The sequence below is a fragment of the Pavona decussata genome, unplaced genomic scaffold (genome assembly GCF_977016875.1).
Source record: "Pavona decussata unplaced genomic scaffold, jaPavDecu1.1 SCAFFOLD_100, whole genome shotgun sequence".
In the NCBI taxonomy this organism is placed as follows: domain Eukaryota; kingdom Metazoa; phylum Cnidaria; class Anthozoa; order Scleractinia; family Agariciidae; genus Pavona; species Pavona decussata.
The window spans coordinates 4,312,501-4,325,000 of record NW_028145515.1 but is presented as its reverse complement, the minus strand read 5'-3'; the positions used below and the strand labels follow the sequence as shown (position 1 = coordinate 4,325,000).

The 12,500-nt window shown below is 38.0% G+C and overlaps 1 protein-coding gene across 1 annotated transcript in view; it reads right to left on the bottom strand.

The window, feature by feature from the left end:
* Positions 1 to 5,141: 5,141 nt before the first annotated feature.
* LOC146472447 (ras-related protein Rab-5B-like) overlaps positions 5,142 to 12,500 on the bottom strand; it is a 16,916-nt gene continuing 9,557 nt past the window's right edge. Inside the window, exons 5-6 of the mRNA XM_085119806.1 lie at positions 8,181 to 8,274; positions 5,142 to 7,156 (exon numbers count right to left, since the gene is read on the bottom strand). Coding sequence (XP_084975932.1) covers positions 7,041 to 7,156; positions 8,181 to 8,274 — 210 coding nt within the window. The 3' untranslated portion in view covers positions 5,142 to 7,040. The remainder of the gene's footprint in view (positions 7,157 to 8,180; positions 8,275 to 12,500) is intronic.

Genomic DNA, 12,500 nt, shown 5'->3' with positions numbered 1-12,500 from the left:
TCAGTGCAACGAGAGAAAAGTGAAATTATGCATTATTTGAACATCAGGTTCTTGTCGCCAGTATTTTGTTATATTACGTCACCACGAGTTCCGTTACGTAAGGGTTGAAAATAATTATATTGCATATCATGATATTCACCTTCAGATTTCCAAATTTCTTATTAATGGAAGGCACGAAAAACTGTGTAGCTCCATACTATTTCTGCGCATTTCAACGTTTTCTTATACAAGTATTTGGTAATTAAAGTCTTTCAACAGCTAAAAACCAATTTTAAAAAAACTTAATTACAATGGAGTTTAAAAGTACCAAATTACAATAACAAAATAATTTAAGGAAGCTAACAAACAATTTCGAGAAATGACGACGAAACAGCCCTCTGCAGAGAAACACATGAAAGATTTTGATACAACTGCGTTGCTATTTGACGGTAACGATAGAATGGAAATTATAGTTAAATATTCAAATGGTATAAATAAAGGGCATACAAGAAAACGAAGGTTTAAAATGTTGAAACTTAGCACGCCACTTATTGCGATATAAAAGCGTCGCCTTGCGCAGTCGTCGGAATGTTAACAGTGGTGGCGAAAAAGAGGATTTTATTATTGTGGGCAGTAAATACTGAGAACTCGAAACACAAAACGCGGTAAACTCCAAAAGGAAAGCCCAATGATGGCAAATGATGTCATTAAAAGTGAAAAAACGAAATGCTTATCAATGGCTCGAAAACGAAGCACCGAAAACTCGAGAAACAAAGCATCCTAGCCGTACATTAATCGGCATCCTATAGAATAAGGAATAGTGATAGGGTTGACGTCAAATACTAGACGAAATTTACTTATCATATATCATAATCTCGTACCCAGATCTCCCACGGTCAGGCGGAGGGGACATTCCCGAACCGACGACTGAGATCGGGGTACGAGATTACATATATCATTTTATTTATTTACAAAGCTTCCACCTTCAAGTTATTAAAAAAAAATGACCAAACATAGAAGAGAGACAAAAATCAGTGGTAAAGCGTATCTTGAAACCGAAGTGCTCTAAGCTGAAAAAATGGTTTTTTTCTCTTGAAATTCCCGGCGGTAGACAGGCGCAAGGCGTCAAATGCGTGGATTCTCGCGTGGGAGCATCACTCGGATCAGAATTTCGTTTGAAGACTGCGAGTGTTCATACGACGGACAAAACAAAAATACGGTCTGTTTTGTAGTTTGACAAAGAACATATATTACATTCGAATACAAAATGAAGTAGCTGAAAAGTCAGCTGTTTAACTCGAAAATGAAACAGTTGTTAAAAAGGTTTTTGAGACTTTAATATTATACTATTCGATGCTTCGTCATGATCATAATCAACTTTAATCAAGTGGTTTTGTATATGTTGTGTGAACAAACAAGAAGGAAAAAGGAAAATTACAGTATTCAAATTTAGAAAAAGCTATTATTTGTTTGCATGAATAACATTGAAACTGAAATTGTGATTTCCGTGAACATGAAGTCAATATGTTTTACCGGGTAACTTGTGGGGCGAATATCACGTATTAAAGACAAACAAACAAAACACAAACACAGAGCATCAAATTAAATCTCCTGTGAGCCAACTCGTGAATGCAGATGTGAATAGCCTGGTAACCGTGTTAAAAGCGGTACTCCCATGAAACTAAGCTACAAGGATTCGTGGACACCATACCGCATTCCGGGATGCATTATGTACATAATGTTATTTGCTTAACACGCAAAACAATTAAATTACACACGCGATGCAACGCAAAGGTGGACGTACACGTTCTCTTGGTGGTTTTACGTGGTTGTCAATCGACAAAAAAAAGCGTCCGGTTTTTCTTCCAAGAATCTCCGTAACTGTTTTTTCCTCGCGTTGTGTTCTTAACCGAATGAAACTTGATACATGTGAATGATTTTGGTTACCAAGCACGTTACTTAAATCTTGCTGTTTTCAGTATGGTAATATTCCTTTCTACGTTCAAACGGCAGCTTCTGTCAGCGTTTTATAACACCGGAAGAAGCTTTCAATCTTTTTTTAAAAAGGCTTTATCCAAATGAACGTAAATATGGAAATACGTTAAGCATTGCGATGATTGTCGCTGTGCATTAGCAAACTTTCAGTGTTAACATTTGTTCTGGTGAATAGATCTCATCGCTCACACTGGACCCCAAATGAAATTTATTGCGAAGCCTCAGTTTTAGTTTCCTATGTTACCCTTAGCCTTTCACCCACGGAATTGCCTTGAATCTTTAAGTCGTTTTCTCGGATTTTTTGGTTTTCATGTTTGCATTTGATGTTTGCTAAAACGAGCAGTTCCGCCTATCGAAGTGTAGCCTCTTTCGCAGACGCTCTTTTGACTTTTGATTAAATTCCGATTAAATTGATATAAAGTTTACAGCTTATCGAGCGAGCGAGTGACATTCAGCCCACAGCAATAATTCGTTCATTGCGCACGCATTCACGAATTAAAAAGGATAACAAACATTCTTAATCCCTGAAACTACTAAGCCAGGATATATGCGCACCTTGGGAATAAACCAGTCGTACCGCTGTGACGCTAAGGTGATATATACAAAACATACAACACAACAAGCTTTCGAAATTATTTGTACTTACCTCGATACCTCTTGCACTTAACAAATCACGGTCGCAATCGTCAGTGAGCGGAATTCACACAATAGCGGGATAAACAAGTTTCTGCAGTACCAGCTAACGATCGTAAACAAAAGTACTAAAAACAAAAGCTCGAAAACGAAGCGACTGAGACTCGAAAATGAAACGTTCATTGGCTTATTTGGGTTGTTGAACTAATATCAGATCAGATTAAATGCACACAGATAAATTAAGGTTACTATACCTTCAGAGGTGTCTCGCGTTTAAGCGATGTAGCGCGTCCAGTTTAAACTGTAGATACCTGAACCCCTATATCAAGTTAAAGCTTATAGAGTTGGCTATCAAACCATACCAAGAATTTTGAAATAAAATGAATTGTCGGAGTTTTCACCACCTCTAAATGCGAGCGTCCGAATTTCTTTCATAAAGCTACAAGTCAAAGCGAATTTTGTTTTTCGCTAATTTAAGTTGCTCCTCAGTTTCCGGACCCAAAGCGCTTAAAAACGTGTCTGCGTTTTGCTATATTCAATCGTAATGACAAGTTATAGAGCATTTTCGAAATAGGATGAAAAAAGTGTGGAGTGATCGTACAAAAATCGCTTTTGGAGAACAAAAAGTTTCGAAAGAAAGAATTCGCAGACAAGCTTTTTGTTGTTTATATGTTAAACTAGCTACTGTCCAAATTTGAATGCAAACGAACAAATTCCTTTTGAGTTTTAGCTCTTTGAAGTGGCTCCTCCAAGTAAAAAAATTGACTCGAGAAAACAGCGCTAAAAATTCAGCAAATTCATTTTATTTCAAAATTCTTGGTTTAGTTTTATAGCCAGCTCTATAAGCTTTAATTTGATATAAGGGTTTAGCCGGATCTACAGTTTAAACCGAACGCGCTATATCGCTTGGACGCGAGACACCTCTGAAGACACCTCTGAAGGTATAGGGTAACCTCAACCCTTTGGATCCTAACAACGCATATTTGCGTGGAAAACACCTTTCTCTCTGCTATGAATTGCTTCTTGATAAACTTAAGCTACAACGTCATGATAATCTGGGAATCGCACCAGCTGATGCATATTGCCATCATCTCACCCAACAAACCGACTACACCTTCCGATTTTCGCTGCATATCACCGTTCGTCTGGCAACAAAGCCCAAAATGCCAATTTTTCGGCCAAATAACAACACCAAAAATTACACATATTTCTCGTCAATTTTTAATCCATATAATTTGTTCAAAAATGAAAAGTCTACATTTACAGCAAACCTCAAGGTCAGACCTTGGTATCTGACTGGAAGTTTTCCTCTTAACGCTTACCGAGGGCTATACTTCAGCCATTTTATCAGACCCAGTCTTGCGTACCACACGTTGCCTCGTTCATGTCCTTAATAGGAGAGATGAGACATGTACATTTTTCCCGTCTTTATTTTGTTTTCGTCTTCCACGTTGTAACGTTAGCTATTTTGCTTATACCTATTTACCAGTTGTATTTTCAAATTTCAAATTGTAACGTATCTTGTCACAACCTCGTTCCCAGGGTCCTCTCCGACGCTGGGAACGAGGTTAATCTTGCCACAGGGTCAGTCTCAAACGTACCCTGAAGAAAGGCCGTGCCTTTCGAAATATTAGAAAATATACTTCCCTGACCGTGAAATCAGCCTTACTCTTTTTTTAGATTATTTGGTGTTAGTAGCCACTGTCCTTAAGGTGATTTCCTCGAAATAAAATTTGTCCGAAAACTTTTCTCAAACTTTCACTGATTGTTTACAGAAGCGCACATTATGAAGCAGTATCGACCCTCACTGTTTCTTGGGTGTGCATCCTCAGCATAAACAATTAATGCCCGCGAGTGAAGGACAAACTCGTGTTTCTGAAAATGAATCACTTTTATCGTAAAACAGAGGATAATAGCCAAGATAAAATAACGAGATAAAAAAAAGGGTCATTATGTGCTCGTTTACGAAAAAAACAACAGCAACAAATACAACAAAAAAAAACATTAGTAATTGGCTGGGCTTAGCACAACATGTTCGTATATGCGCGTGCTAATAGAGCAAGAAAGTATGCGCACTTACAATGCGCAATGCAATCCAATGGAATCACCGTAACACCCAAAGTAACAATACGCTAATTTAGAAACAAATACATTCAAGTTTATACAGAACAGGAAGGTCATTTTAGAACGCAAGAGCGCGCGGAATAGTCTGGACGCGAGTCTATCTCGATATTCTTGATGCGCGCGCTGTTGTCAACTGACGTTCTGTTGCTGAATCAGCCTAATGATGCTGATCGAGGAAGCCTTACAACTGTAACTTTACAGCTCCAAAACTAGCCAACGGTGCTCCAGCAGGCTGCCAAAACAAGACAAAAAACAAATGAAACAACAAACAAGTACTGAGAAATTAAAAAAAAAAGAGAAGGAAAATTGACCTTATAAGAAACCCGCACCCCTCCCCTTTCCCCAAGATATAACTTTGGTGGAAGGGCCACTGGCCGTGAAGAAAAAAAACATTGATTCAGAGACGCATGTCAGTAACAGAGTTTTATTACACAAGTATATTGTATTATTCTAGCTTATACATCCATAGAGAGACCCGTTAGAGAACTACTGAAGCTGTTTGGGGGAAATCTGGAATATTTCCATTGATAAAAACACTGCTTGCAATACTGATGCAAAAAACCTGCATTAAATTGACTCGTTAGTTCCTTGCTATTTTTACCTCAAAATACATCTATTAAAGGGTGGAATAAAATGCAACTGCCAATCAAGTTGTGTTAAAGGTCTAAAGGCCCCTTTCCATACAATACAGAGGAACCCGTATTTTCTGCTACTAGAAGACAACTACTGGTCAATATTGTGCGACCAATGGTCCACCAATGTTAACCTCTGGGCCATCATTGGTCCACCATTGGCTCACTACCAGTCAACCTTCCACCCGCAATGAGGTAACTAATTAAACAAAGTTGGTCTAATGCGACTGGATTTCACTCTGGCTGAGAGAAAACTGTTTCAAACAAGGGAGGCTGCACAATTTGTCATAATAGGGAATTTAAGCAACGACAATGGACAAAGCAGCAAAAAAACAGCCACTGTACGTGTGTTACACATTATAATGTTTATTGCCGTCCTCAGAAAAAAAAATAACACAAACTGACCAAATTAAAGCTCATGTGGAGAACGTGACTACAGGATGGTGAATTTTTCATTCCATTTCTTGCCTTGGAAGATGTTCCTTTGAATTTAGGACCTGGATATTTTCCCTCACATGGTAAAAGTTGAATGAGTTGTAGCCCCAACAATGGGGGTACAGCTTTTCGTTGCTGCTTAAGTTCCCAATGGAAAGAGAACAAATACCAGGGAAAAAAAAGATAGCTACATGAAGCTTACAAGCTGCAGTTTTGTCCTATTTTCAAGTATTAACTTTTGATAAACTGAATGTGACAGCCTTCAGACCTCAGCTGAAGATTATTATAACAAGTTCTCCAGAATGATTTTCATATACATTGCAGAAGTCTCCTTGCAAGAATTTACTTTTCAATCAGAGCAATTTTCTCGAACCATAAGAGCATTCACTCACATGCAATCACAGAGAAATGGAATGAGCTCCTATTTTTTGACCGGGCACCTAATATCTTAGGCTGAGCTTCTATCTTCTATGCTTTGGGCTTCTAGGAATTTTTCTAAGGCAAAAGCCTTAACATGACCCCCATCTACTTGTATTTGTTACAAAATTGTTAAGAGAATTAAGGATTTACCACTACAAGAGCAAAAAAGGGATAACTGATTTGGAGACAAATTTACAGTACACAGCACAGGCAAGATTAACAAATATCACATGCCAAAATATCCTAACATATATTTTTCAGCTATAGAGCTTGCAGAATTACATTTGTCATCTTCAGCTGTAGACAAATCACACGAATGTATAAACATTTTTGGCTTTTCAGAAGACGTAACACACCTCACATCCAAAGCCGAGGAGTGTTAACTGCAAGTCTGCGACACTAGTGCTGCCTTGATGGTAAAAAAGTTTGGTTCTCTGAAAATTTTACAGTTGTTTGTGCACACTTTTCGAAGATTTTTGTTCCATCAACAGGGCTGCCAGTAAGTTTTAACAAGCTTGCAGTTGAGTAAATTAATTAACCCTTTACCAGTCTTGGTCACTCACAGCATGAAGCTTCCTTAAACATGCTAAGAGTTACAAAACTTACCAACAGCCCTGAGAATACCTTACTAACACCTGAATATTGCTTACAAAGTAAAAATTTGTTTAACAGAAAAAAGGTCAAAAGTAACTTGATTATTACAATACAGGCTGCAGACGTCACAGTTTGTTGACCTTGCTTGTGTGATCTTGCCCATATTCTAGTTGAACATTGTTGATTTACACTGGAGGATTCAGACGAGAGTAGATTGGGAAAAGAATTTTATTTACAGCAGCCACCCTGGTGCGACTCGTTTGTCTCCCTGAGGTCAACTCCTCTTTGCTGTCGGCCAACAGCGGGGCCTGCAGCTGTGGTGTCACTCTTCGGCAGTTTCTTTGCTGTAATGAGTAATTAATGAGTAAGACTTAAAGTTTTTAGTAAAATAATTACTGAATTGGCAAAGCCGCACACTTCTAGCACTATCTATGTAAGCATATTGTTAGTTATGAGGTGGCCTCAACTATAAGCCTGTCCGTTTCTACAGGTCACCTCGCCATACATTAAACTATGGATTAATTGTCAATATATTGGGAAAAAAGGCAAAATAAATGTCAAAGATGGGTTAGAGATGCCTCAATGACCCCATCCACACTAATGCATTCTCAAAAGTGCCTGTTTTCATCTTGGCAAAAACAAAGCAAAATAATTTCATCCACACTAAAGTTTTCGTACCGTTTTCACCTATCCACACAAAACCGCCTGAAAACGACAAAAACGACTAGGAACTGATATTGCCCATGTGTTTAATAGCATCGCAAGACCATCCGCCATCTTGGATAGCTGCTCCGATTTGGACTGGAACCGATGGCATGTGATGCTTTTTACATCACTGTTTTCAAAAGTCTTCATTTTCACCAGTCCACACTAGAACAAGCATTTTCAAGAGTCACCGTTGTCATAAGCGTTTTCAGGGATTTCAGCGTAGACGAAAGGCAAAAATGCAACATAAAAATATGCTTTTTCAAACCAACACCCATTAGTGTGGATGGGGCCTAATTAAAGGAAGTCAATGAATCAGATGTCTCATCAGCATTGTTATTTTCATTCAAATTAGCAGCCTTCAATGGCTAGCCTAAGCTACTACTGGGTTGCAGTATTATTTATTTTAAATGCACTACGGTATTTGAAACTTTGCACAAACGTATTTTTTCAAGAATCTTTAAAAAACAGAATTTTGTAAAAGTAAGTGGTTGAATGGATGTTTCATCTGTATGCTGTTTGTACTGAGTAAAGAGTATTGTCTACAGATCCCAGGATAAGATGCAAGTTCTTTAGTAGTATTAACATCCCATAACTAAAGCCAATAATTAACAACTGAAAGTACATACATGTAGGGTAAGCCAACAACCACTATTCACTCACCTATTGCTAAGAATATATCATTGACGTTCATGGCAGTCTTTGCTGACGTCTCCATGAACAGAAGAGCATTGTCTTCTGCGTAAGATTGAGCATCCTAAGAAAAACATAATACACGGTACATGCATTAACATCCATGTACTGGTGTGATATCTTATCACAATTTTTACCGACTTAAGGACGGTGACTTCTTTTGTTACTGTGCATACGTTCTGCGCATTTTGAGATACTCAGGTTTCCTATGGGTGGTGCATACTGATACAAGGATATTTTTGCGCAGTTTTAAACTATGCAGAGAAGCAGAATTTAGCAAGTGCTCTTGATATACAAAAAGAAATTTGGGGTAACCATGCATTTTTCAGAGATAAAAACCTTCAATTTGGAAAAAGACATCATACATTACTTTGTATTTTACTGTTTTTTAGAATAATTGTTGCTTAATTATCTCTAAAAAATGCATAGTTACCCCCAATTTTCTTTTTGGATTTCAGAAGCCTTTGCTAAGATCTGCTTTCCACGCACAGTCATAAACCACACAAAAATACTTCTTTACCGTCCTTAATAAAGGTTAGATGTTGATGTTAATTATAAAGTCACAAAAGAACTATGATTTTGGATTTGACAACTGCGTCAAGCTGAGAGGAGGATGGGTGCCTGGGAAGTCCAGGGGCCTCCACTATCACAACCCAGCCCCTAGACTATAACACGCTCCCATTGCTAGCAATCGCCGCAACCCAGCCATGAGCAGCAGGGAAGAAGCCCAAACCCGTGGCCTTCAGTAAGGCGCAACCAGATAAACTTTTCGTTAGAGGTAAGCTGTGGCCAGTAGGAAAAACCTTAGAACTCTAAAGTAATCGGTAATAAGCATTGTTATTTCGGTCAATGTCAGCCGACTTAGGAAAACACTTGTTTATTTTAAGCGCATAAATTTTCTTTATTATATTGCTTCGTGTTTTCTTTCAAAATATTCAGTTTTAATAACGGCTTATGCGGACAACGTCCTGATTATAAACAACAGGCACCAACGCCGCGCATCCTAAAAGCGAAGTTTTATTGCACTTTAGTAAGCTATAAGTCTTTGCTGTTGTTGTTTTTCTTTTTTTTCTCTGTTTAAGGCGTTCTTTTGTCGATTTTCTTAGCTAAAACGCCAACCCTCACTGCAAAAACTATTTTGTTTTGTGTGTGTTTATATGTGACTGTGATTTTTTATTTTAGCCACTGGTCTCGAAAATTTATTCCGCATGATATTTTGCATTTTGAATTGTGCGCTTATTTAAGCTCTTGGTCTCTCGCACGGGTCACGCATCTTGATCTATACTACATTTCTTCAAAATTTGTGCACTAAATGGAAGCTTTAAAACTTAGCTCTTTAAACGTAAGGGGTCTTGGAGAGGTTTTGAAACGAAAAGAAATTTTCAACTGGCATCGAAGCAAAAAGCTCTCGATTTGTATGCTACAAGAAGTACATTGCACGGAAAACAATATTCATTTGTGGACCGCTGAATGGGGATATAAAGCCCTTTTCAGCTGTTGCACAAGCAACAAAGCAGGCGCATGCATCCTTTTTAATAACAATTTTGATTTAGAAATCATGAAAACACGCTCAGATCCTAATAGGCGCTTCATTATCTGTGACATCAAAGCAAACGGTAAAATGATCACTCTTTGCAACCTTTACGCACCAAATGACGACAAACCTGATTTCTTCAGAGATATATCTACTTATCTACGCGAGTTTCAATGCGATGAGATAATTATAGGCGGAGACTTTAATTTAGTACTGGATATTACGAAGGATAAGAGAGGAGGCCGTCCCAACACACATAAGAATTCTCTTAGAGAGGTTAAAGAAATTTGCGAGACCTGGGATGTTATAGATATATGGAGAACACTAAACCCAGAGGAAGAAAGATTCACTTGGCGTCAAAAGAACCCTAATATTCAATGCAGGCTTGATTTTTTCCTAGCAAGCCAGAGTTTAATGGGCAATATCAACACTGCAGACATTGTCCCTGGATATAAAACCGATCATTCAATGATAACTATGGAAATCACAACCAATTTTAACCCCAGGGGCCCAGGTCTCTGGAAATTAAACACATCTTTCCTGTCCGAAGACAATTATGTTGGCAAAATTAAAGATATTATTCAACAAACAAAAGATGAATATGCGAATGATCCTTATGTTGGTCCCTCTCTCCTATGGGAGATGATAAAATTAAAAGTGAGAGAAACATCACTAATTTATGCACGACAAAGGAAAAAAGAAAGGACCCATCAAGAAGAGGAAATTGAAAAGAATATAGCTTCGCTAGAAAGGGAACTGGAGGGTGAAAACATTAGTGAATTACTACGAGGAAAGGTCTTAGATATGCTGAAAATCAAAAAAGAGCAACAAGAAAACATTTTAGAATATCGAACAAAAGGCGCCATTTTAAGATCACAGTGCCGATGGTACAATGAGGGTGAGAAAAATAACAAATATTTTCTCAATCTTGAGAAACGACACTATAAACAAGGAACAATAAACCAGCTCAAAACAGATAATGGCGACGTAATTACAACGGACAATAAAATCTTACATGAATGCTTCTCCTTTTATAAAAATTTGTACTCGACGCAGTTAACTGGCGTGCAGGATCCACACATAGCCAACCGCTTTTTTCCAAAAGAGAATAATGTACACCTATCGCAGGAAGAACAATTTTCGTGCGAGGGACTGCTAACAGAGAAAGAATGCTTTTCGACCTTGAAGCAAATGGTGAACGGCAAAACTCCCGGAACAGACGGGCTACCGGTGGAGTTCTACAAAACTTTTTGGCATGATATTTCGGATGCTCTGATCGCTGCCCTTAACTTCGCATACGAGAACGGTCACCTGGCAATTACTCAGAGACGAGGGATTATAAAACTTATCCCAAAGAAAGAAGCAGACCTAAAAACCCTTAAAAATTGGCCACCTTTATCTTTACTAAATTGCGATTATAAAATAGCTGCGAAGTCAATTGCAAACAGAATCCAGTCAATTCTTCCGAAACTTGTCAATAATGATCAAACAGGATTTATTAAAGGAAGGTTCATTGGTGAAACATACGACTGATTGACAGTGTCATAAATTACACCGCAAACAAAAACATTCCTGGTCTGATTTTGCTTTTAGATTTTGAAAAAGCATTTGACACACTAGAATGGCCTTTCATTGAAAAAACCTTACAACACTATGGCTTTGGTCCTTCAATCCAGAAATGGATTAAAACTCTCTATAATGATATTGAAAGCTGCGTAATAAACAACGGGTGAACGAGCGACTGCTTTAAAATAGAAAGAGGCGTAAGGCAAGGCTGCCCCCTCTCCCCATATTTATTTGTTCTTTCGGTAGAAGTTTTAGCTAGCGCAATCCGAAGAGACCCGAATATAAAAGGCCTGTCAGTCGGCCAAAAAGAAATCAAATTAAGCCAATATGCAGATGATACCACTCTAATTCTCGATGGCACAAAGAGTGCACTAGAAAGTTCACTCGATGATATTGGAAAATTTAGTAAAATATCTGGTCTTAAACTCAATAGCAAAAAGACTGAAGCGTTATGGATAGGTTCAAAGGCGAGAAGTCCAGAGGTTTTATGTCCAGAGAAAGGTTTTAAATGGCAGCAAATAAAAATCAAAGCACTTGGAGTTTGGCTTTCAATAGACCCTGAAGAAACTGCGAATTTGAATTTCCAAGAAAAAACGGAAAAAGTTCTGAATTTACTAAGAAACTGGCAATACCGAAGACTAAGCCTACTCGGGAAAATCACGATATTAAAAAGTCTAATCGCTTCACAGCTGGTTCATATCCTTTCTCCCCTCCAAACAAATGACCAAGCTATTAGAAAAATAAACAATGCTCTCTATCTTTTCCTCTGGGATGGGAAACCAGATAAGATTAAAAGAAATATTATGATCAATGAGTACAATAACGGCAGCCTGAAAATGATTGATCTTTTCTCGTTTAATAAATCCTTGAAAACTATTTGGATCAAAAAATATCTCGATAAAACAAATTTAGGAAAATGGAAACTTTTCTTCGATTTGGAACTCAGTAGACATGGTGGAGAGGCGGTGTTCCTAGGCAACCTGGACAAGACAGATACTAAGCGCTCTTTCCAAACTTCCGATACATTCATCAATGAGATATTGCCGATCTGGGCTGAGGTTAATCATACCGACAATATACTCTCCTTGCAACATTACAATGAGCAACCTCTCTGGAATAATTCTCTGATTAGAATTGATCGCAAACCTGCTTTTATTCGACAATGGCTCAAGGAAGGAATTTTGTCGATA